Here is a 27,630-nt window from a genome sequence, read left to right as displayed (position 1 = left end):
ACATTCCTTTTATATGAGTATTTAACTTTTGGTGTATTTAAATACAATCAAGTACACAGTTACTTTGTCATTAGAAGCACTTTGTTTATTAAAAACATAGCACTTCAAATTAGGGCTGGGCGATAAAACGATAACGATATATATCGCGATAGACAAGATCGATATCAATAAAAAATGTGTTCGATAAAACGTTCGATATTTTGTATTCTTCGTCGGCCAGCCCAGCCCCCTTTAACGTTCAGTTCATAGCGCCAGATCACTATACAAGTTAAACACTTTAATTTTTAGAAACTTAAATTTTCTGTAAAGCTGCTTTGCAATCATGGAAAGCGCTGTAACAGTAAATTTGAATTGAATTGTTTCAGTTTCAGGATTTGGTTTGTCTTGTTCATTGCTGGATTTACTTTTGTTGTCTTGTTTGAATAAACTGTAAACTGAACTTGGATCCAACATTGTGTTTTAATGACACTACAGATCATTAGACACTCATGGATCACATTATTTCAGCTTCACCAAGGAACTTTCTAACTCAAGGACCATCTAAGACGTTTTGGACATTTCTTATCCAACTGACTGACCTGACTTTGCTCTCATTGATTTCAACAATAGTTACAATCCACACTGATCTGTGATGGTCCTTGAGTATCACTGAGTAAGTTTCTACATAATGGCACTCTTACACCCTTTGAGTAACACTGATGTTAAAGAGGAGAGATGTGGAGAGGAGAGTGATGGTCTGATTCACTTCAGGTTTAATGTGATTCAAAATTAAATAATCTAAAACAATCATGTGTTCGTTTATATATGTTGGAAATTGTTCTTTGTTTTTTTGTTTTTTTTATGCTGCATCTTGGCCAGGTCTCTCTTGTAAAAGAGATTTTAATCTCAATGAGTTTTACCTGGTTAAATAAAGGATAAAAAAAAAAATAATAATAAAAAATAAAATAAAATCATGATTCATGAGACAAGTGCTTTATTTTATTGATGTATTAATGTTCCCTAACTTATGTTTTATGTGTTATGCTGAACTTCAGGAGCTTGTAGATTCGGTGTCACAATTGTATTTCATTCTCATAGGAGAGTAGGAAGACAATGATGTTCAACTCACCCTTCACAGAGAGATGACCAGAGCCAAAATGTGATGAGACTGATCTTCCATTTATCTGTCCTCTACACCAGTACCATTCCTCATCAGAATCAATGGCGTTTACAATACTGAGAGTGTCTCCAGTTACAGTGTAACGATCAGATGTCTGTAACACTGGATTGTTTGTGTTGCCTTTATACCACTCATATCTCCAGTTACGGTGATCAGACTTCATCTCACACTTCAGATTGACTGTCTCTCCAGTGAATACAGTATTGTCTGGTGTCACAGTCAGTGTAGATGTGGGTAAATCTGTGAACAGAAGAAAACAGACTCTTGAAAACTGAATATCTGACTTAATGTAGTTAATAGTGATACAGTTATGAGTGAAATGTAACATTATGATTAAAGATGTAATAATTTTTTTATTTCTTTTTTTTTTGTCAAATTAATTGGATTTTGAAATTACAAAGTTATTAAAACATTATTAAACCATTCCTGTTCTGGCCAGTAGGTGGGACTGTTTTTAGTCAGATGTTGTAATAAAGCATTTATTAAACATGACTACATATAAGCTTTGAATATATAATCTCTGTATACTTGTATATAACTATATAAACTAACTATACAACTTTCACTGATCAACTTTCTCAGTCATCTCAGAGTTTATGGAGTGTGTGCACATGAAAATGTTTCACTGCCAAAGATTGAAATATTGACACATATGAATAATTTAGACACTTTTACAGCAGGGATGAAAAGAACTGTCCATGAAAGAAGACAACTTAAAGTAAACGTGTCATATCAGTACAAGTACCAACAATACTGGACTGAATTGGTTTGGTTTAGTCAACTCAAAACTAATCCTGTAATCATGAGTTTGTTCAGCCATCATTGTCATGTATCTGGTCTGTCTTCTCATCATGAACTCTTGCACACACATTCTGGACTGCAATCCCCATAAGCCACTGCACCAATCACTGCACACAGCTGCTCCTTGTTTCCCACTGAACTGATTGCTGCACACACCTGTTTCACATTTACCCACATGCATTTAAGCCACAGACACACACACTTCCTGGCGTAGTCTTATTGTTCCTATGGTCGTAATTCTAAGCGTTTATCTCTGTGTTGGATTCTCTGTGTATGACTCTGGACTGTGTACCCCGTTGACGATTCCTGCTACCTGCCATTGCGACCATTGCCTGAGTATCGAACTGTTTACTGGATTTCCTACATTGTTCCTGTTTTCCGGTGATTATTCTGGCCTGTTGACGATTCTAAATAAATGCTGCAAATGGATCCGCACGTCTCAGTCTGACTCCCTGTGACAATCATCATGATACAAACCTAATGCATGTGTTTTACAAAAGCATCATTAGCCAACAGATGCAAGTTCCACTGAACTCTATTGATTTATTAACTACAGAACCTGTGACCATAGATGCTTTTGGAAAACACATCACAGTTAGACTTTATTCCTGTCATATACAAGTTCTTATTGAGAGAGGGAGAGAGATTTAGAAAAAATTAAAAAATGTATTTTAAGGACCACTTCTCAATATAAATTAGTTGCTTATTAGCAACATATTATTATCATCATATAGGCTGTTCACATAATAATCACATAATAATGTTAAATAATAAACACATAATACAAAACAATGCATAGTTAGTTAGATAATTTGTCCCCAAACTATACTGTGACAAATAAAATAAAATAAAAACATGAATCTCAAGAGTGATTAAATAAATTACATATTTTCTTGGTCTGTTCAAGATTACAATTAATCAACTTTCTGGTAGATTTAATAATAATAATAATAATAATAATAATAATAATAATAAACAAAGAAAAATATATACTTTAGTACTTCTAAGAAAATCTAAAAAAAGTTACCACTTGTACAATTGAAACAATCTTTCACATTTAAATATCATACATAAAAGATACACTTATTAATTATATAAAATGTAAGATGAATACATACATGACAATATACAACATGTATTGATAATGTATTGCCCACATACTTTTAGAGATTAAATAATTAATTTCAAATGGATTGTAATTATGTTAACATTCCCTTTATATGAGTATTTAACTTTTGGTGTATTTAAATACAATCAAGTACACAGTTACTTTGTCATTAGAAGCACTTTGTTTATTAAACACATAGCACTTCAAATACTTAACAGTACTCAAATTTGTTGTTTTGTGACCATGAATGACCCACTAGTGTATGAAAGATATGTTCGAGTGTTCCACAAGTGGGAAGTAAATACATTTTTAATGGTATGTCTAAAGCACATGTAGTTCAAATTGTGTGTGTGTGTGTGTGTGTGTGTGTGTGTGTGTGTGTACATTTTACATCATAAGCCATTTTATCAGTAATGCTAGTGTAGCATAACATAACAAGAGAACAATTCTTAAGGTGACCATTGCGGAAGAATTAGGGAGCATTGAGGAGGTGTCAGGAAAAGAAAAGGAGCAGATCACCTGCACATTATATAACTCTTAACAATGATTTCTTTTATAAAAGTGTGAACTGCAAGAGAAAAAGTCATATGTCCTGCAGGTCTCTTGGTTTTGGTGTCTCCACTAGTAAAGTCTATTTTTTTGGCATCGGGAACTCTGTGTCTTAACTGATCTTCAAAGGGAGATGCAACTGATCCACAACAAAAAGTGTTCAGTATCTGCCCGAAAAATTTGCAGAAAAGCTGGTTAATTAAATAAAGTTATCTAAGTTGCACAAATGTGGCGAAAGATGGCAGTGTGGAACTGAAAATAACCTCCTCCAAACTGATAAGGTCTATAGCCCTTTGTTAAAGTCGAACTGACTGCTTTGTGGCGATATGTGAAAGGCACTATAAGGAAGCCAGCGTAGCACACAGTATCAATCACAAAAAATACAAAAATAAAATTAAAATATATAAAATGAAATAAAAAAGCTGATTAACAATTAAAAAATAAAAATAATAAAGGGATAATTCATTAAAAATGAAAATTGTGTCATATTCCTCATGTCATTCCAAATCAATTAGACCTTTGTTCATCTTTGAGACGCAAATTAAAATATTTTTGATGAAATCCGATAGCATTCTCACAGTGGTTCAACTATAATTTTATGAAGCTAGGAGACGCTTTTTTACTGTGTGCAAAAAAAAATATATATATAAATTTATTCAGCAATTCTTGTCTGATATTCACTTGGACTATTTCGTCAATGTTCTTGGTACCCTTTTGGACCTTGAATGAACCTTACCGTCTGCATGTTTGATTTAATCAAAAAAAAATCTCAATTTATGGGTTAAGAAATGACATGAGGGTGAGTAATTAATGCCATGAATTTTATTTCTGGGTGAACTATCCCTTTAATAACAAATTAGAATCAATCCTGCTTTAAAAAAAAAGATAAACAGATGTGAACATAAACACTCACCTGATACAGTCAGTGTAACAGCATCACTGATTTCTGAACTCCGTAAGTATGATCTCTCTCCTCTACAGCTGTATTCAATACGATCAGACACATAATCAGCTCTGAAACTGATCTCTGATGTTGTTGTTGTGTATGGATATTGAGTGTCTCCATCTTTAAACCAGCTGTATGTCCACTGAATGTTTCCTCCTCCCTGTATGTCACATGTGAGAAAGACTGTCTCTCCTCTGAACACACGCTGATCTGGACTCACCTTCACTACAGGTTTTGGTCTCACTGTATTAAAACACATATTATAAACTGTTATAAACTCAAAACCTCCTTAAGAGAAAAACACTTGCTTTTAGTTTGTATTAATTGCACCAAAAATATTTGTAAATATTAGCAAAAACGAAATAAAATTGATATTCATATTCATATTATTTTTTTTATTTTTTTCACACATCAACTGCAGACTGTACGACAAAACATTTAAGAATGTGAAAACTGTGCTGAATGTGACAAGTTTATGGACCTTTTTCACATTTACGTGTTTCTCGGAAGTCGTCATAGTTGGGTCAAATCTGAGAGCAGTGAATGGGAGTGTACCACAAACATATTGTTTTTGCATTCCCACATTTGCTCAAATAGCATTAAAAAACTCCATAACAGTGTTTTCCTGACAGAAGAGCGAACAATGTCAAATTTACCATCCTCCATAGACACGGCATTACAATTTAGCAGTAATTTGTTTTGTTTTTTGTAACGTGATGAAAAGGTGATATATAGTGTTATAAATGTACATACATTTTATTTTTGAATCGAAATATGAAAAACTTAAAGATTTATGATGATGACAGTTAAAACACAGTCTTGTGAAAAGGGTCCACTGTTGCATAATTTGATATAGAAACATTCCATTTAGAAATAAGCTAAATATACTGAGCTGAATTTGGTAAGCAGTAAGGCATTTTTCTATTCTCAACAAAACCAGTTCAGATGACTGGATGTGTGACAGTAGAATGAGTTTAGGAGGACAATGATATTCAACTCACCTGCCACAGAAAGAGAAACAGCTGAGCTTAAATGTGATGAGTTTGGTCTTCCACCTCTCTGTCCTCTACATCCGTACTGACCCGCATCAGACTCAGTAGCTGCTCTGATAGTGAGAGTGTCTCTGTCTACAGTGTAACGACCAGACATCTGTAACATTACACTGTCTGTGCCTTTATACCACTCATATCTCCACTCAGGTGTCCAGTCATATCTCTGGTCATTTGTCAGGCCATTTCTCTGTCTCCAGTAACTGTAATACTCGATCACACACTTCAGATTGACTGTCTCTCCAGTAAATACAGGACTGTCTGGTGTCACAGTCAGTGTAGATGTGGGTAAATCTGTGAAGACAAAAAAAATCATTATTATTTTTTTAAATGTATTACTATTTCAACTTGTATTTCATAACATAACTCCTTAATGAGGAACAGACTATCTGAAGACTTCATGAACTCATTTAACATCATTATCTGTAAGTGTCCTCATTCTCTCTGACTTCAGGACAAAACTCATCTGTATTGAACTCTCTCACAAGTCCATTTCTATTCTCATTATAGTCGTGAATATTACCGGTAACCATAGAGACAGTGATGAGTTAATAATAATTAGTTAATAATATTGTGCAACAACACACTCATGTCAAGATTTGCTTAGACAAACTAAACTGTTCTCACTACATGATACTCTCATGATACTTAAAAATTTAATTTTTAATTACATCTAAGACAAATGATGAAGAGTTAACAAACATTAGTATTCATTAAAACAGTAAATTTGGTGTTACATCAGGGATGGACTTGGACAGGCTTTGGTTTTGTTTTCTCTCTCATGCAGAGGACAATAGAGACACCAGGATAGAAACATTCATGATATGCTTATATAAATATAGTTTAATATTAGAATCATATGCTTTCACTCTGACTACATACACAAAATATGCTTTAATTTTGTATTTCATTAAATAATTTATTACATGTAATTAATAATAAATCAATAAACATGGAAAAGCTCAAATGTGTGACCTTCTGGGTTCATTGTATTTTTTGCATCGTTTTTGATGCTAAATTAAATAGTTTTAAACATTTGGTTAATGTTTAAATGATACACACTGCTGTTATTTGTGACACTGTCATGATTATGATCTGGTGTTTCCCTGTCTTCTGTTTAAGGACTTTTATGCTGAAGTGTTTTTCTTTTCCCATTGTTTTTGGATTCACTTCCTGTGTTTAGTTCCTGTTTCAGTTTGTTACCTTGACTACATATTTTTTTTTTTTTTTTTTTTTTTACCATAGTAACCCTCATCTGTTACCATGGCTACTCATTGCCTACACCTGTCCCTTCTTGTCTATATCTCCAGTGTTTCTCTTGTTTATTGTCTGGTTCTATATGAATGTATCATGTGCATTTGTTTCTGTATTTGGTTTATCTTGTTCATTGCTGGATTTACTTTTGTTGTCTAGTTTAAATAAACTTTAAACTGCATGTGGATCCAACATTGCGTTTAACTGAAAGAGCAACAGTCATACAGCAGTCAAATTAATTCAGCTTCACTAAGAAACTTATTCACTCAAGGACCATTAAAGACTTTCTGGACATTTCTTAACTGACCTGCCTGACTTTTCTCTCATTTTTTTTTTTTTTCGTCTACAAACCCGTTTCAATCCACACTGATCTGTGATGGTCCTCGAGGATTATTTAAACATTATTGAACAGTTTCTGTTCTGGCTGGTAAGTGAGACTCTTTTCAGTCAGAGATTTCAACAAAGCATTTCTTTTAAAGAGCTCATGAGGCAATAATACTGTTAAGTAAAAAAAAAAAACTTGTCTAACTTCTAGCTGTCTGATATCAGCCTCTTACGACTAACACAGATAATCAACATTTTTGGGTCTCTCTGTGAAATGAGCAAGCAACACTTCACATGTTAAAACAAAATATTAGCTTTTCACTTTCAGTCAGCGGTTCAGTATCGGTTTTGACCAGCAGCTGGAACTATTTTCAGTCCACATTCAACAAACTATTATTTAACACAATGACATTGAGAAATCATGTCTGTGTCTGTTCTCAGTCTTTCATCTCTACAATTTTTTTATAACAAATATTGAATGAATAACACTAAGAATAGTAGGTGCAGAAGATCATTAATTACAGTGAAAACTGTTGCATTAAGCTAGCTTGCTCTTCTAAATTTACCATTCATTATTAAAATAAAATAAATCAAATTAAATTAAATAGTAAAAAATGTATTTTAAGGACCACTTCTCAATATAAATTAGTTGCTTATTAGCAACATATTATTATCATATAGGCTGTTCACATAATAATCACATGAAAATAAAAACATGAATCTCAGGAGTGATTAAATAAATTACATATTTTCTTGGTCTGTTCAAAATTACAATTAATCAACTTTCTGGTAGATTTAATAATAATAATAATAATAATAAACAAAGAAAAATATATACTTTAGTACTTCTAAGAAAATCTAAAAAAAGTTACCACTTGTACAATTGAAACAATCTTTCACATTTAAATATCATACATAAAAGATACACTTACAATATACAACATGTATTGATAATGTATTGCCCACATACTTTTAGAGATTAAGTATGTTTACATTCCTTTTATATGAGTATTTAACTTTTGGTGTATTTAAATACAATCAAGTACACAGTTACTTTGTCATTAGAAGCACTTTGTTTATTAAAAACATAGCACTTCAAATTAGGGCTGGGCGATAAAACGATAACGATATATATCGCGATAGACAAGATCGATATCAACAAGAGTAGGAAGACAATGATGTTCAACTCACCCTTCACAGAGAGATGACCAGAGCCAAAATTTGATGAGACTGATCTTCTATTTATCTGTCCTCTACACCAGTACCATTCCTCATCAGATGCAGTGGCTTTTACAATCCTGAGAGTGTCTCCAGTTACAGTGTAACGATCAGATGTCTGTAACACTGGATTGTTTGTGTTGCCTTTATACCACTCATATCTCAAGTAACTGTGATCAGACTTCATCTCACACTTCAGATTGACTGTCTCTCCAGTGAATACAGTATTATCTGGTGTCACAGTCAGTGTAGATGTGGGTAAACCTGTGAACAGAAGAAAACAGACTCTTGAAAACTGAATGTAGTTAATAGTGATACAGTTATGAGTGAAATAGGGCTGCAACGATTCGTCGACGTTGTCGACAAAAATCGATAATAGAAATAGTCGACAATGAATTTCATTGTCGATGTTGTCGCCAGACAACCGAGTGAGGCATCTTTCTGCCGAGAGTCGCACATACGCAGCTTCTATGCTGAGCGATAACATACAGAAATGGCGGCGTCCAACGCAGCAGCTGCGCGTACCAAAACACGCCCGTTTCACACATACTCCGTCTGCAGTGCGTTTTTTTTTCCACACCCATGTTAACGGATTAGAACGTTCACAATGTACGGACTGCAAATGCGTTCTGTGTGAAAGCAAAACGAGTCTGTGCTGCTTCTGCACCGCATACGTAACGCACACGGACTGTAGACGCACTGCAGACTGAGTATGTATGAAACAGGCGTAAAGTTTGGGAGCATTTTAGCCTGCTACGGCGAATTAAAATATTACCTGCATGGTTTGTAAAGCAGTCCTTGCGCATCACGGCAGCACCTCTGTGATGCACGAACATTTAAAGAGAAAGCACGTCGGACAGTTGAATGAAACGGAGTTTGGCTGGCCTCGGTAAGATTTAAATAACTTGAAAGCCAATACGTTTTGTTTTGGATATACATTTTTGTTTACTGTTTTATTGCTGCTGGTGGTTTACAGGAAGAAAATGTTTACTTGATTTTAATTTATTTTTTTCTTATAAAACAAATGTGCCTGTCCATTAAAAAAATTATAGAGTTTCTTAATTTATGCATTTATGTCTGTACTGACCGAGCACTGTGCCTAATTGGTTTTAGACAGGGCATTTTTATTTACTTTTAGTATGAATTGGCCTATCAGCAGCAAAATATGCATTTTTCATTGAAGTACCCCCTTCTTTCTTGTGCTTACTATAATTTTCCACATAATTAAAGCAATCTCATGCTAAATTTGAGAAAAATTGAATAATTATCCGATTAGTCGACTAATCGTTTCAATAGTCGTTGACTAGTCGACTATTAAAATAGTCGTTAGTTGCAGCCCTAGAGTGAAATGTAACATTATGATTAAAGATGTAATATTTTTTTTTTTTTTTGTCAAATTAACGGGATTTTGAAATTACAAAGTTATAAAAACATTATTAAACCATTCCTATTCTGGCCAGTAGGTGGGACTGTTTTTAGTCAGATGTTGTAATAAAGCATTTATTAAACATGACCACATTTAAGCTTTGAATATATAATCTCTGTATACTTTTATAAACTAACTATACAACTTTCACTGATCAACTTTCTCAGTCATCTCAGAGTTTATGGAGTGTGTGCACATGAAAATGTTTCACTGCCAAAGATTAAAATATTGACACATATGAATAATTTAGACACTTTTACACAGCAGGATGAAAAGAACTGTCCATGAAAGAAGACAACTTGAAGTAAACGTGTCATATCAGTACAAGTACCAACAATACTGGACTGAATTGGTTTGGTTTAGTCAACTCAAAACTAATCCTGTAATCATGAGTTTGTTCAGCCATCATCATGATCCAAATGCATGTGTTTTACAAAAGCATCATTAGCCAACGGATGCAAGTTCCACTGAACTCTATTGATTTATTAACTACAGAACCTGTGACCATAGATGCTTTTGGGAAACACATCACCGACTTTATTTCTGTCATATACAAGTTCTTATTGAGAGAGAGAGAGAGATTTAGATGTTGATGTTGATAGAAAATGTTTATATTTTCATCATTGATAAATTAACTAATTGAACATTAGACATATTGCATTTGATTAAAATGACTGTAATTGTAATCCAAGTAAATGTAAAAACCCATAGACTGAAAGGATAAACAGAGCTAAAGTAATAAATTTCTACCCTATTTTTTATGAAAATCAAAATAGAACACACTTTAAAGTAATTATAAAACATTTTGTGTAATTTACGTGACTACACTTAAAATCAATTTAACTTGTGCGGGGATTCGGCAGTACAGTCGCGTGAGGATTTGACACATCCCAGGCCTTATATCGGCTATAGGCGTAACATCTCTGGGTTCCTACGCTAAGAATCACAAGCTTCATTGGCAAAAGATGTGATTCACGGCGACGTCGGCTGATCAGCACACTTTCTCGTGATTATTTTATGCTGCAATTAAAATCTGCACAGGCAGCCATCTGTTAACGCGGACTTTAGACTTTAGGAATTTAGCAGGATAATATATGTTTCAAGTCAATATGTTCATGCCCAATTTCTATGACATTTCGTTCATGCAAATTTGAGAGTTACTAAATAAGAGAGTTGTTAAATAAAATTGGACCTTTTTTCAAGTTAAGATGTTTAAAATTATTATTATTTTTGTTTTTATTAAATAATAGGTGCACTTTCATACTATACAACACTTTATGCAGTTAAATATTGTTTAAAGCTTATGAAGTTAATATATTGTTTAAATTGCTAGTCATTATTATTCAGCAATCTGGAAAATAAATACTGCAAATAAAGAATACAAAAATTAAAGTAGTACAATATTTTTACAGTGAAACATTATTTCATGATTTCCAGTACACTTGTAAAAATGCAAACTATTGCTGCAATTTCACAGTAGCAGCTGTAAAAAAAAGTATATATCGTTGCTTGTATATAAATACAAAAATTGCTGTATTTCAACTGTAAAACTGTAGTTAATAATTTACAGTGCACTTGTAAAAATTTACAGTATTACTGGCATCCAAAGTTGCCAGTAACTTGCTGTAAATTTTACAGTACATTTTTTACAGTGTGTGAGTCATTTGCTGTGTTTCCGTTCGTCTTTTTATCTGTTCTTGTTGTTTCTCTTTCCTTCAGTACTTCTTGTTAACAGAAGATGATTGACACTAATGACATTCAGTGTCTAAATTAGCTTAATTAATTTTTATTGGGGTGGGCTTTAGTGAACCCATGTAATGAAGAGTGAATGGTGGTGGGTTTAACAAACATTTATTTATTTATTTGTTTGTTTGTTTGTTGTTGTGGCTGTTTAAACATAATTTTAAAGCACATAATAATGTTAAATAATAAACACATAATACAAAAAAATGCATAGTTAGATAATTGGTCTCCAAACTATATTGTGACAAATAAAATAAAAACATGAATCTCAAGAGTGATTAAATAAATTACATATTTCCTTGGTCTGTTCAAGATTACAATTAATCAATTCTCTGGTAGATTTAATAATAATAATAATATTAATAATAATAATAATAATAATAATAATAATAATAAACAAAAAATATATACTTTAGTACTAAGATAATCTAAAAAAAAGTTACCACTTGTACAATTGAAACAATCTTTCACATTTAAATATCATACATAAAAGATACACTTATTAATTATAGAAAATATAAGATTAATACATGATGACAATATAAAACATGCATTGATAATGTATTGCCCACATACTTTTAGAGATTAAATAATTCATTTCAAATGGATTGTAATTATGTTAACATTCCCTTTATATGAGTATTTAACTTTTGGTGTATTTAAATAGTACAATCAAGTACACAGTTACTTTGTCATTAGAAGCACTTTGTTCATTAAAAGCATAGCACTTCAAATACTTAACTGTACTCAAATGTGTAGTTTTGTGACCATGAATGTGGAAAAAAAAGTATTTGGTTACCACTTGTAGTAAACTTGAACCCACTAGTGTATGAAATATGTTTGAGTGTTCTACAAGTGGGAAGTAAATACATTTTTAATGGTATGGTAAAAGCACATGTAGTTCAAATTGTGTGTGTGTGTGTGTGTGTGTGTGTACATTTTACATCATATGCCATTTTATCAGTAATGCTAGTGTAGCATAGGCTAGGCTAGGTTCTCTGCCAAAACAGAACAAGATAAAAATTCTTAAGAAGACCATGGCGGAAGAATTAGGGAGCATTGAGGGGCATCGGGAACTCTGTGTCTTAACTGATTCTTCAAAGGGAGATATAATTGATCCACAACAAAAAGTGTTCAGTATCTGTCCGAAAAATTAGCAGAAAAGCTATAGTTAATTAAATCAAGTTATCTAAGTTACACAAATGCGGCAACAGAACTGTGGAACTGAAAATAACCTCCTCCAAATAACTGATAAGGTCTATAGCCTTTTGTTAGCGTCGTACTGACTGCTTTGTGGCGATATGTGAAAAGCACTGTAAGGAAGCCAGCGTAGCACACAGTATCAATCACAAAAAATACAAAAATAAAATTTAAATATATAAAATGAAATTAAAAAGCTCTCTCTGTATTAAAACACATATTATAAACTGTTATAACCTCAAAACCTCCTTAAGAGAAAAACACTTGCTTTTAGTTTGTATTAATTTCACCAAAAATATTTGTAAATATTAGCAAAAACTAAATAAAATTGATATTCATATTCATATTATTATTATTAATTTTTTTTTTTTCACACATCAACTGCAGACTGTACGAAAAAACATTTAAGAATGTGAAAACTGTGCTGAATGTGACAAGTTTATGGACCTTTTTCACATTTACGTGTTTCTGATCGTGGAAGTCGTCATAGTTGGGTCAAATCTGAGAGCAGTGAATGGGAGTGCACCACAAACATATTGTTTTTGCATTCCCACATTTGCTCAAATAGCATTAAAAAACTCCACAACAGTGTTTTCCTGACAGAAGAGCGAACAATGTCAAATTTACCATCCTCCATAGACACGGCATTACAATTTAGCAGTAATTTGTTTGTTTTTTGTAATGTGATGAAAAGGTGATATAGTGTTATAAATGTACATACATTTTATTTTTGAATCGAAATATGAAAAACTTAAAGATTTATGATGATAACAGTTAAAACACAGTCTTGTGAAAAGGGTCCACTGTTGCATAATTTGATATAGAAACATTGCTAAGCTACGGCACGTTACCTGTTTCTGATGCAGAAAAGTTAGTTCATGCATTCATGACTAGACTGGACTATTGTAATGCACTACTAGGTGGTTGTCCTGCTTCTTCAATAAATAAGTTACAGGTCGTCCAAAATACAGCTGCTAGAGTCCTTACCAGATCATGAAAATATGATCATATTACCCCAATCTTACGGTCTCTACACTGGCTACCTATTAGGTTCCGTATCACTTACAAAATATTGCTTCTTACCTATAAGGCCCTTAATTTTTTAGCTCCTGCATACCTAACTAGTCTCCTACTACGCTACAATCCCTCACGCTCCCTAAGGTCGCAAAACTCTGGACTTTTAGTAGTACCTAGGATAGCAAAGTCCACTAAAGGAGGGAGAGCCTTTTCTCATTTGGCTCTCAAACTCTGGAATAGCCTTCCTGATAACGTTCGGGGTTCAGACACACTTTCTATGTTTAAATCTAGATTAAAGACTCATCTCTTTAGCCAAGCATTCACATAATGTATCTCATAACATTGTAATTTCAGTTACATCTGATCAAATGCACATTAATATTCTTCAGCTTTGGCTAAACCATCATTTTTGTTTGGTCGGAAGTTGGAACAGCAGCTACGCTAATTATTTCTTTGTTTCTCTGTGTCTGCCACGGGATTTCCATCCTGTGGTAACTAGGATTTACACAAGATTCAGCCCGGATTCAGAAGAAGAGATGATGCCAACCCCTCAGAGGACCGCAGATGATGCCAGCCTTGAAACAACATACAGCACTACATAATTTTCCTACAAGTTGATTACAGCACAGAACCATTGCAATTAGTGTTCATCATCTGTTTGATTACACAGTTACTGATTTTAATATTTATATCATATGTACATCGACTCAACATACAGTATTCACCACTAATAAGCTACTAAATATATTGAAGTAGCCTAAAACTTTTGTTCAGCTGCTCTGCAACAATTTGTATTGTAAAAAGCGCTATACAAATAAACTTGAATTGAATTGAATTGAAATTAATATTACCGGTAACCATAGTGACAGTGATGAGTTAATAATAATTAGTTAATAATATTGTGCAACAATACACTCATGGCAAGATTTGCTTAGATAAACTAAACTGTTCTCACCACATGATACTCTCATGATACATAAAATAAATCAAATAAAAATAAAAAAAATTAATTACATCTAAGACAAATGATGAAGAGTTAACAAACATTAGTATTCATTAAAACAGTAAATTTGGTGTTACATCAGGGATGGACTTGAATAGGCTTAGGTTTTGTTTTCTCTCTCATGCAGAGGACAATAGAGACACCAGGATAGAAACATTCATGATATGCTTATATAAATATAGTTTAATATTAGAATCATATGCTTTCACTCTGACTACATACACATAATATGCTTTAATTTTGTATTTCATTAAATAATTACATGTAATTAATAATAAATCAATAAACATGGAAAAGCTCAAATGTGTGACCTTCTGGGTATTCAATGTATTTTTTTGCATCGTTTTTGATGCTGAATTAAATAGTTTTAAACATTTGGTTAATTTTTAAATGATACACACTGCTGTTATTTGTGACACTGTCATGATTATGATCTGGTGTTTCCCTGTCTTCTGTTTAAGGACTTTTATGCTGAAGTGTTTTTCTGTTCCCATTGTTTATGGGTTCACTTCCTGTTTAGGTCCTGTTTCCCTTGTTACCTTGACTACATAGTTTTTTTTTTTTGTTTGTTTTTTTTTTTTTTACCATAGTAACCCTCATCTGTTTCCATGGCTACTCATTGCCTACACCTGTCCCTTCTTGTCTGCATGATCTCCAGTGTTTCTCTTGTTTATTGTCTGGTTCTATATGAATGTATCGTGTGCAATTTTTTCAGTGGTTGGTTTATCTTGTTCATTGCTGGATTTACTTTTGTTGTCTAGTTTAAATAAACTTTAAACTGCATGTGGATCCAACATTGCGTTTAACTGAAACAGCAACAGTCATACAGCAGTCAAATTAATTCAGCTTCACTAAGAAACGTATTCACTCAAGGACCATTAAAGACTGTCTTGACATTTCTTTTTAATTTGATTACTTTTCTCTCATTTTTTTTTTTTTTTTCGTCTACAAACCCGTTACAATCCACACTGATTTATGATGGTCCTCGAGGATCTCGAATGAGTTCCTACATTATGATACTCTTACACCCTTTGTGTAACACAGATGTTAAAGAGGAGAGATGGTGATTCTGTACTGGTGTAATGCGATTCAACATCAGATCATCTGAAACAATCATCAGATGTACAGCGAATGTGTTAGTTTTAGTTCTCTGTGTTTTAGAAGTTATGCTGAGGAACTTCAGGAGCTTATAGATTCGGTTTCACAATTGAATCTCATTCTCGTGTAGGAGAGAGAGTTTAGAGATATTGATATTCAACTCACCCTTTACAATGAGAGAAACAGTGTTTGATTGTGATGAGACTGATCCTCCATCTAGTTTTTCACACCAGTACTGACCCGCATCAGACTCAGCAGCTGCTCTGATAGTGAGAGTGTTTCCTTTTTCAGTCATCTGTGACACTTCACGGTATCTGTTTTCTTTAAACCACTCATATGTCCAGTAACTGTAATACTCAATCCCACACTTCAGAATGACTGTCTCTCCAGTGAATACAGGATTGTCTGGTGTCACAGTCAGTGTAGGAGCTCCTGTGAACAGAAGAAAACTGTCTGAACTGAATGTCTGATTTAATGCAGTTGATAGTGATACAATTCTGAGTAAAATGTGCTACGTTATGATAAAAATTGTAATAAAAACATATTGATTTATTTGTTTTGTAAATTCACTGGACTTTGAAATGATACAGTTATTTAAACATTATTGAACAGTTTCTGTTCTGGCTGGTAAGTGAGACTCTTTTCAGTCAGAGGTTTCAACAAAGCATTTCTTTTAAAGAGCTCATGAGGTAATAATACTGTTAAAGTAAAAAAAAAAAAACTAAAAAAAAAAAAAACTTGTGTCTAACTTCTAGCTGCCTGATATCAGCCTCCTACAACTAACACAGATAATCAACATTAAGTTCATTTGATGCACAGTCTTGCAAGATCTTAACCCTTATACACACCATTAGTTTAGGTCAGGGTTTCTGAAACTTCTGGGAGCCAGGGACCCTTTATAAGGGAGAAGCTGTGTTTGAGCATATCTTTAATTTTCTCAGATGTTGGAACTTCGGTTGAATTATTTATTATTATTATTATTTTTAAATTTCTCTCTAGCTGTTTAAAAAAGCAAGAGTAATTTGAAACCATACAACTTATACATTAACAACAATTTATTTAAAACATATGAATCATACAACATGTTGTATAATATTAATTGATTGATTTCTCCTTGGAGATCCTGGGTTCGGAAAGTACACTCAGGATGTTTGGTGTCTCCCCACAACCCAGAAGGTAAAATGTACTATTATTATTTAATAGTATTATGTTTCTTCTATTATACAGTATCAAATCACTTTATCAGTGTTTTAACTCTACAGATGTGCAGTTTAACTTTACAAATCATTATGATCATATTTTTAAGGGGGAAAAATAAGGAAAGGTTGTGTGGTCAAGTATGTTGATTAATACATTGTTGTTAATGTCTAAGTATAACGCTTGCATTGTACTGTAATAAAAGGTGACAAGATTGCTGCCATAAAATAAAATTGCATTTAATAAAATAATGTTATATATATTAAGCCACTAGATGTCAGCAATGATCACTCAATGGCTCATTTAAATTCGTATTGAGACATTATTAAAACATCATTATAAAAATAAAAATGACTCTTTGTCAAAGTTTAACTTTTTGTACAAAAGTACAATTTTTGCAATTATGTTACAATATTTTGACAGATTATATCACAGAGGAATTATTTTGTCATGACATAAGGGTTAATGACAGACAGTCAGTAATTACAGTGTACAGTTTCGCAGTAAACTACATTAAGATTTTTATTTTATTTTACTTTCCTCAAAAACTGCAGAAATAGCAGCGTCAGCATGAGGACCTACAGACAGATGATGCTGATTGAAGCAGAATATAGACATAAAATACCAGCAAAGAAACAAATGTGGGATCTTCATGTGATCCATAGACAAATAAACCACTACAATAAACACAATTCACATGAGTTTAATAAATCAAATTACTGCAGTAATGCACAGTACCTTGAGTGAGTCCAGCGTGGATGAAGGACATCAGCACTAAAAACAGCAGAAAACACGAAAATGAAGCATTTCCATTCATTGAACATAATGCACATCATTGAAACAAGTATTGAGTTTGAACTAAAAGTGATTTTCTGTGTTTTAAAGCTCATCCATGAAAACCGATGGTGGATATTCTCCATCATTTAACATCAACACACACGATAACATCACAGGACTCTGAACTGAAAAGAGATACTGATGAGCCCAGAGAAGCATTTTGAAACATTGTGGCTGACAACATACGACACATGATGATATTCTCATCAGACATAAGACAGTGAATTTGTGTCTCTTGTTTTTGCTTGTTGTTTTTTTTGTTTTGTTTTTTGAAAATGAAGATGTATGACAGCAAAATAAATAACTGAACAACTTCTCAAACTCAAATAGATACCTGGACACATTTCTGTCTGGTTTGCGACCACAGCACAGAGACAGCACTCATGAAGATATTATTGTTGCTTAAATTTCTGTTAAATAATTATATTTGCTTACATTTTAATTCAGTCAAAATATCAGTTCTGATACTAGATAGCACTGCTGTGTTAGACACTTTCGATCATAACAAACTTCTAGAGAGACTGGGAAACTGGGTCAGGCTTTCTGTGGTGGTCCTCAGATGGTTGAGGTCATACTTAGAGAAGAGAGAGGTTATTATGTGAGTAAAGGAAACCATGAGTCTAAGTGGACATCCATGACATGTGGAGTCTCTCAAGACTCGATCTAGCACCACTCTTGTTCAGCTGTATCTGCTCCCACTGAGTCAAATAATGAGAAAGAACCACATTGCCAATCAAAGCTACGGAGATGATGCCCAGATTTATTTAGTCTTATCGCCTGATGACTACAACCCCATTGACTCTCTCTGACAGTACATTAATCAAATCAACAGTTGGAGGTGCCAAAACTTTCTTTGAGTAAACCAAGAGAAGACTAAAACTAACATAACGTTCTCAAAGTGGATGTGACTCTAGATGACAAACAACAAAAAATAAAGTCAAGAATTTTGGTGTGATTTTGGAGTAAGGCCTTAGTTTCAGTAATCATGTCAAAGAAATAACCAAATCAGCATACTATCATCTCAAAAACTCTGCAAGAATTGGATGTTTTGTTTCAAGACTTGGAGAAACGTGTTCATGTCTTTATCACCAGCAGGTGGATTATTAATGGTCTCCTCACTGGCCTTCCCAAAAACACCATTAGACAGCTGCAGCTCATACAGAACATTGCTGCCAGGATTCTGACTAGAACCAGAAAATCTGAGCATATCACACCAGTCCTCAGGTGTTTATACTGGCTTACAGTTACAAATAGGATTGATTACTCGTTTATACATCACTCAAGGACCTAGGACCTCAATACATTGCAGATATGCTCACTGAATATAAACCTAACAGACTCAGATCATTAGAATCAAGTGATTTAGTAATACCAAGGGTTCACTTAAAACAAGGGGAGTCTGCTTTTAGCTATTATGCTAACCACAGCTAGAATCAGCTGCCAGAAGAGATCAGATGTGTGAAAACAGTAGCTACATTTACATCTAGACTCAAAACACATGTTCAGCTGTGCATTTACTGAATGAGCTCTGTGCTACGTCTCACTGATTGCACTGTGTTATATGAATATCCTCAAATTGTAATGATTTTAAAATATTAATAATTATTTTTATGTAAAGGACTTTGAATTTAGCCTAGAAATCTAGACGCACCCTAGCGGCAGCAAAAATTATTTTGCAGCCAGGTGGGTCTAGACACTCTCAATAGACCTTCTAGCTGCAAAAACCCAAATTGGGTCAGGCCAATCACAACGCGTATAGAGTAGGCGGGGCGGGCTTAATATATGACGACAGAGTTGCGACGGCTGCCACTTGAAAAACAAAGAATGGCGGCTGCAGCTGTCGAACAGCGGTCTTTCGAATCGGCTTTGGCCGCAACTCTGGAGGACTTGGAGTTAAGTTTTTCTTTAAGAAACGAGCAAAGAACGGCACTTAAGTCATTTTTAAAAAAGGAAGATGTGTTTGGAGTTTTGCCGACTGGATACGGAAAAAGTGACTACGTCACCTTCTTCGTTGCTCTGATTGGTTGAAGCGCTATCCTATTGCGTGCATAGGGATTTTGAGAGACAACCGTTTATCCCGCCCCTCGGAGTAAGCCGCGTCTATGGAGAGTTTCCAGACTAAACATCTTGATGTAAGTCTGGCTCGCCAGGCTACTTTGAATTACCATTGTGTTCGAAATGTGCTATATAAATTAACTTGGCTTATATATAATGATTGTTTCACACGAATGAATATTTACTGGAACAAAACAAACTACAGAAGTACAAACCACAGTGTTTGAGAAATGCACAGCCTCACTTCCTGTTTGACGCTGAGAACATCGACTAAACCCTCACATTGTGTTCAGGTCATTTTGACCCAGAGAGAATTGAATTTTTTTCCTCAAAAAAATCAAGTTAATGTCATCTCATTGGACTAAAACCTGCTGACGTTGCTCACACAGGGTATTTTCTCCAGATAACCGGCCTACAAAAAAAAAAAAAAAAGGAAAAAAAAAAAAAATATATATATATATATATAATAAATATGAAATAAATTAATACATTTCTTGTTAAAAATAAGAATACAAATTCTTATGCAAAATTGTCACCAAATATTGGATTCAATGGTTTTGTCTGCTTTGTTTTCTTTCAGTAAAGACAAGCTTTGATCAGCATCATTGATCAGAGTCTAAAGCTTTTTTTTTTTGTTAATTGACAACAAATTCCACAAATAACACTTTTTCCCTGAAAAAGGTGCATAAAAGGTGCATAATCCTGCCTACGATCAATTAGTTCCAGAAAAAAAAGTCCTAATTAAAAGAAAACAGCTGCCAAAAAAATGGATTTAATATTTGATCCAATAAATGACACTGAGAAAAACTTAAAAGGGTCTCAGAAAACAGAGGACAGTTCTAAAATAACACTATGAACACACACCGGAGCAGAGGGCAGCCATTGCTCCAGCACCTGGGGAGTAACTGGGGGTTCAGTGGGCACTTCAGTCATGGTATTGAAGGTGGAAAGAGCGCTGTTCATTCACAATCCCCACCTTCAATTCCTGCCGGTGTGGGAATCGAACCGGCAACCTTTGGGTTACAAGCCCAACTGTCTCACAATTAGGCCATGACTTGGCAGATGTTGCAGCAACAATAACCCAGAATCAAAACCTAGTGTGGTTGTTCATATTGACGCTGCAGTCATTCAGTCTGAATAAAGCAGTCAAAATGTTTAGTTTAATAAATGTTTTAGAGAGCAGTGCTTACAGGTCAAGACAAAGCAACCTTAAAGTATACAAAGGATGTAAAGAGTTATTAAGAGCCTGACCAGTTTTACATGCAGTCCAAACAGATAAAAGTCCATAGAGATAAAAAGCATTCCACAGCATAAGTAGTTCAGATCATAATCACTTTCCACAACTTCTGGAGCAGGGCCACTAAAAGCCATCAAAAGGTGATCGTATAAGGTACTGCGTTTGTTCAACTCTCAATATGGAGAACAAGAACAGGAAGAAACCTCTCACTAGAAATCGTGCTTTACCAGTCGGTACCAGCTTTATGCACTAAGTAAATACAGTCAATTTTGATTTCATGAGGACTCTAAAGTGAACCAAAAAGGAAACTTGTGAGTGCTTTTGATGTTTGTTATGTTAATAAAATCAAGTCAAAACAAGTAGCATTTAAGAAATGTGGCACAAGCACAGTTTTATTCAAAACATTTCACAAAATTAAGTTATGAAACAAAAAGTTAGTTAAAATAAAAAGCAAAGAAACTGATTGTCAAACAGTGTAACATGTTCATATGTGTGATGAACTATAGCTGTGCTTTTTCTGCAAAGAACGTGAGAAGAACTAACTTCACACATCCGCTAAAAATGACACTGAGATAAACGGGTTAAAGATAACTGGAAAAACTGTCTCAGAAAACAGAAGTTAGTTCTGAGAAAAACTTGAGCATCATTTGTTGGCAGATGCCATTTGTTTGATATATTGTGATTAAAGCAATGACATTAAGACACTGCTAAGTGTGATTTAAGCATCCAAACTGTTTTTAAATATATTTATTATTATTGACTATTAGGCTAATTATTAGACTATTAGCCCTAATTATTATTATTATTATTATTATTATTATTATTATGGGCCACTTAAGAATTAAGAATTAAAAGTGATAGAGACACATGCATGTTTGGTCACTGTTTCCAAACTCTAATGGTGGAGTCTATTTAAAGATACAACATCATACAACACTAAAACTGTATTAACACAAATATGTCTGATTTAATTGAACTACCTAAAATAAGAAGAACTAGCAAAAGCACATGTCCACAGAGCCTCCATCTTTCACAAGCAGCACAGATAAACACATGTTCTCTGAAACTCTGTATCTGATTCACACATAACATATCATCACATTGAATCTGAACAATAAAGAAAACCAGCACTGAGACCCTCCTACACACAGCACAACCATCTTCAGCTGAATACTGTATTAAAAACAGAAATAAACCAAAAACAGAAGATAGTGTAGAATATAATGAAATACTCACAGAGTATGAGAGGCAGTGCACTGGAGCCCATACTGACACATTAATGGACTGTTTTAACAGCGCTGTGTCACTAAATCAGACACTTCCTGGGTTTCACAATTCGAGAAGAGATGAGGGAGGAGACAAAACTCTACACAGAAATACAAGAAGAAACAGGAAGAAAAAGACACCCATTAAAGATATGTAGTCTTTTCATGCATCATGTAGACATTTTCATTTCAGAGAATGTCTTCCAGTAATTGTTCTTATATTGCATTGTTTTGTTCTTTCACACTGCCACACATTACAAACAGACCAGTGAATATAAGGTCAAACCATGAGATGAATCCTAATGTAGGCCTACTTATGCAATTCCTGCTCTTATTTGAGTTATTCTCTCTTCTACAATCGCAGCGTCCCGGTTAATGGCAACTAATCTGCAATTGTGCTTTTACACGATGATTGATATAAAGAACAAGTAATCCAATGTTTTATCTGTCAGTAATTTCTGGCAATATCTGCATATTTTCTTCTATTTTTCCATTTATTTTTCATATTATTCTTTAATATTATCAGATAAAAATCTATGTACAGTTTGAATGCAACAATTACCCAGAATCAAAACCCAGTGTGGTTGTTGATATAGAAATATATGAAGTAAATAAATAAATAAGTTTAAGATATTTAACTTCTCTTTTGGTACATATATGTCATACTATCAGAGGAAAAATATAAACACCAACACCTGTATAAATGACTTAAAGTAAGTTGCATACTGTCACACACAAGTGATGCAAACTGTCTATTAAATGATATTGATTGAGATTAGAAGGAGTGATGATTCTCCACAACAACATTAAAATGTGTATTTCTTCTCTAAAAGGTTATATGACAGCAGTTACTTGTTAGACCAGGAGACTCAGTGTATCTTCAGCAGGATTCTTTATTGAGAATGTGCTGTTTGACGCTGCAGTCATTCAGTCTGAATAAAGCAGTGGAACATTTTAGTTTAATATATGTTTTAGAGAGCAGTGCTTACAGGTCAAGACAAATAAATCATAAAGGATGTAAAGAGTTATTAGGAGCCTGACCAGTTTTACAATCCAAACAACATAACTGTACCATGCAGATACTTCATAGAGATAAAAAGTAGTCCACACTGTAAGTAGTTCTGGTCATAAACACTAAAGACTGGAGCAGGGCTGCCAAAAGCCATCAAAAGGTGATTTTCTTAGGCACTGCACTTGTTTAACTATCAATATGGAGAACGAGAACTGAAAGCCTCTTACTAGAGATTTAACTTTACCAGTCAGTGCTACTGATGCTTTACTGTCAAATAAAATAAAAGAAAACACTCAAACATGTGGCATTAGACAGGGTTTCTAAGAAGTGGAAGTAAATGAAAATGACATGCACATGTTGCTGTGAATCTTTTGCTCTTGTGGTAGTGTTTTGAGGTTTATGAAACTAAAGATGGAGAATAAGAATAACTATCTCCCCCACCCTTGTTAAAACCATAGAGCAGAAACAGAGCAGAAGTCAAACCACAACCATCAGCTCAACTCTAGTATTAGGCCTCTTAACACTTCTGCCATTTTCTCACTTCAAGCAGCTTCAAAAGTCAGCAAATAACAATGTGTCTACAAATGATGAGAAAGAAGACAGTGCAACTGTAAAATAAGTCAAATGTGAGCCATTATTGCTGTAACTCTAAATTTTCATTTTTTACTACCCTTGGACTCAGAAATATGAGGCCCACTATATAGAGACAACCCACAAAATACTGTGACTTCACTACAAGGTTCATCTACAACCAAACCACAGCACTGAGAGAAACATCTGCAGAACTTGCTTTGACTGTGAACATTGATGCTATGATTATATTAGAGAGTTTCTGTTTTTATGGTTATCATATTTTTATAGTATACCAAAACTGTTATCAGAGAAAGTAATGTTGGTTTGCTTATATGTGTGCTTAATGATATTTTGACTGGTAAGAGTTCCTTCTTTAATGGCTATACTCATTTTTCGACAGTGATCTACATTGATCATCAAATTGAAGCAGAACCCAGTGTCAGCAGGGCATGTACATATATGGGGGAAAAACAACATTAAACATTAGATTTAATTTACAAACTGATCATAGCTGTCAGATCAAGCTGTTTTCACTCCTGTAACGTTATATTGAAATATCAGCAAAACAAACCACGGCGCATGCGCGTTACAACGTCCAGTACATATTGGGCCTGATCCAGCTACATCATCGCGCTACAGGCTGCAGCGAGGACTGACTCGATTATCCCACAAACCCACATGCAATCAGCCTTGAATCTTATACCTGTTCAGAGTCTTCATAGAGCTTCATCCGGCGCTGCGTGTTCAGCTCCTCCGTCCACCATCATGCCCAAAGATATTCAATTGGCCCGAAGAGCACGCTTAAATCTGCCACACAAACCCCAAAGGCTCTTTAAAGAGCCACCTCATTATTTCCATAAAAAAAAAAAAATCTCTTTAATCGCTTTCTAGGAACATGAAAAAGGTTTTGATGGGTCTGAAGTGTAATTTATTACCGAAACTGTAGTATTACTAAACGTGTTCAAACAACATGATGGGCAGAGGGTGTTCCAGATTGTTTTAAATCATTGCAGTTGATTACAGTACATTATGTATATGATTTGCAAAACTAATAAATGCTTTCTGTAGAATTGTTTCTAATGTTATCCTGTTATTTCTCATTTAAAAGTGAATAAATATACTTAAACCCCGTGTATTTCCGCAATGTAACATTGGAACAGAGTACTAGTGGTGTGCTCGGATTAGATGTAACGGGTGACGTTTAGTAGACACGCCCATGATTGTGGTTTCACCTAGGTCCTTTAGCGAAGTGTAGAGACAGGGCTAAGCGTCATAATATCAAGGCCACGCCCACCTGGAAGTTGCCTCCTTGTCATTTCTGATTTGTAACAAAAAAGAAAGAAAGAAAGAAAGAAAGAAAAAAAAAACAAAAACAGAACAATGTCTAAAAGCTGCTATGTGACAAGATGTTCAGTAAACAAGCTGTCAACCTAAAAAACGAGGGTTTAAGAAAACAAAAGTAGAGAACTGCGCCCGCTGGAGGGACATTTAACGGCGACAGTAAATATTCATTATTAAACCATATCAAAGGTTTATTTTACCACCCTGAAAGGAGGAAATATATTGAGAAACTACATTTTATTGGTCTATGTCTGTGTACTCTTTTCCTTAACTTCCTTTTGTTGGAAAATGATCCAACTGAAATATGGCCCAACGTGAAATACCCAGACATCTCCAACTATGTGTCCTGAAACTCTCGTTTTTTGTTTTTGTTTTTTTTTTGTGTCGACAGCTTATAAAAACGTAGTTAAGTGTTTTTAGCTTGTTTACTGTACACCTTGTCTCATAGCAGCTTTTAGACATTGTTCTGTTTTTGTTGTAAGTCAGAAATGACAAGGAAAAGTCAATGGAGAGTGTTGGATTTGTCGTATATTCTAATTAAAAGTTGAGATAAAACGGAAAAATCAACGCCGTGGTTATTATTATGATCATGCAATTATAGCAAACAAAAATGCGGGGAAATAAAAGAAAGGAACGGAAACTGATGAGGCTGATGGTTGTCAAGCATGAGGAGATGGGAGGGATTTACACTTTAAAGCCCCTGATTGGCTTAATTGTGGCCAATGAAATCCTTCAGTGGGTTGGTCAATGGAGATACAGCAATCACAGCCGCTGTTTTCTCTTTTAAAATTAGCATAGAGCAGTCCATAAAAGCCCAGACATTTATTAAAAAAAAAAAAAAAAAAAAAAAAAAAAAAATGTTTTCAACTTTTAAAAGATGTAAGTAAATCGTCATGCCTGAACCAGTAAAGTCTGCGCCTATAAAGGTTCACAGAAGGCCATCACCAAAGGCTGTGACCAAATACACCAGCTCAAAGTAAAGCTTCATCTGATCAGCAAACCCAAAGGCTCTTTTAAGTGCCACATATTATCTTTAAAAGAGCTTGCTACAAAGTCTTTACACCTTATTTCATTAATTTATTTAGTTCAAATAATTATCATTCACTTTTACTTAGCGTTGATTACTTCTGACTACTATATTGTCTACCGTCCCTAAACACACAATGAACAAACTAATCAAGGTCTTCAGAAGTACCAGAGTTTTTTTTTTCTTTTTTTTTTTTTCTATTTCTCTTCTCAGGGTTGGATTTAAACTCTGCAGGAATGACATTGATTATCCCTTTCTGGACAATACAGCTAGACATAGTGAAGTTATAGTTGAATTTTTTATTTATTTTTTATTTAAATAATGCTTAGTTTCTTACCACATCAGGCTTTTAGACGGGCAGACGTCGTCTGGAAAAGCTCAGTGTCTTATAATGTCTTAATAACATCATATTTTATTGCTTAGTTTTATGATTAAAGCTCTATTTCTAAACATACAATGCAATGCAATACAATACAATGATGAAAAAAATAAATGAACAAATACAATTATGTTCAGGCAGTCAAATAAACATAAGTTGCTCCAGTCCAACAAATGTTGACTTGAAATATTTCCAAAAAACAAAAGAAATACAAAAAAAGTTTTAAAGTCAGTGAAGATATTACAACATAATAGTCTTAGAATTATACTAAAACAACTTTTACTTGCTGAACAGGTATAAACTCAGACAACAGAAGTCTAAACAAAGCCATTTAATAATAATATAAAAAAACACCATAAACAAAATACACATTTGACATCATTAATGTAATGCCATTATTAGTTGTTCATTGTATTTAAAACATAACATTTGTTTAGTCTTGTTGATAGAGGTCTGTTCATTAAAGTGTTATAATGAACCTGTTCCTCACATTCAATACAATTTTAATGTATCCAGTATTACTTATTGACATTTATTGATATAACTTTTATTGACAGTCAGGTTAAAACTGAGGAAAAACATCTTTGTGCTGATGTTTCATCAGTTTGAACATTTCTCATGAATGGGCCGGTATAAGGAGTTATAAACTGCTGTAAATTGTATTTATTTAATTTAAGAGTTATATTTATCCAGTGTCTTTAAAAGCCAACTTTCAGTGGCTTACAGGGAATTTGACTGACAACTAAGAAACTCTTTTTGGAGTAGATGATGAGCCAGGAAGAGTTTCTGTATCGAGTTTGCTTGTTATCCAT

The 27,630-nt window shown here is 33.9% G+C and overlaps 2 protein-coding genes across 2 annotated transcripts in view; both read right to left on the bottom strand.

The window, feature by feature from the left end:
- Positions 1-27,630, bottom strand: part of LOC141331700 (basement membrane-specific heparan sulfate proteoglycan core protein-like) — a 75,398-nt gene that overhangs the window by 8,085 nt on the left and 39,683 nt on the right. The window lies entirely within an intron of this gene.
- Positions 1,053-27,630, bottom strand: LOC141332476 (Fc receptor-like protein 2). Its single transcript, XM_073837612.1, has 8 exons — positions 27,543-27,630; positions 17,831-17,866; positions 16,061-16,327; positions 8,382-8,672; positions 5,825-5,906; positions 5,565-5,776; positions 4,531-4,806; positions 1,053-1,399 (listed from the first exon to the last, which is right to left on the bottom strand). Exons 1-8 carry the CDS (start codon positions 27,628-27,630, stop codon positions 1,053-1,055), a joined length of 1,599 nt encoding a protein of 532 aa, XP_073693713.1.

The sequence above is a fragment of the Garra rufa genome, chromosome 3 (assembly GCF_049309525.1).
Source record: "Garra rufa chromosome 3, GarRuf1.0, whole genome shotgun sequence".
In the NCBI taxonomy this organism is placed as follows: Eukaryota; Metazoa; Chordata; class Actinopteri; order Cypriniformes; family Cyprinidae; genus Garra; species Garra rufa.
This window is presented reverse-complemented; position numbering and strand designations above follow the sequence as displayed.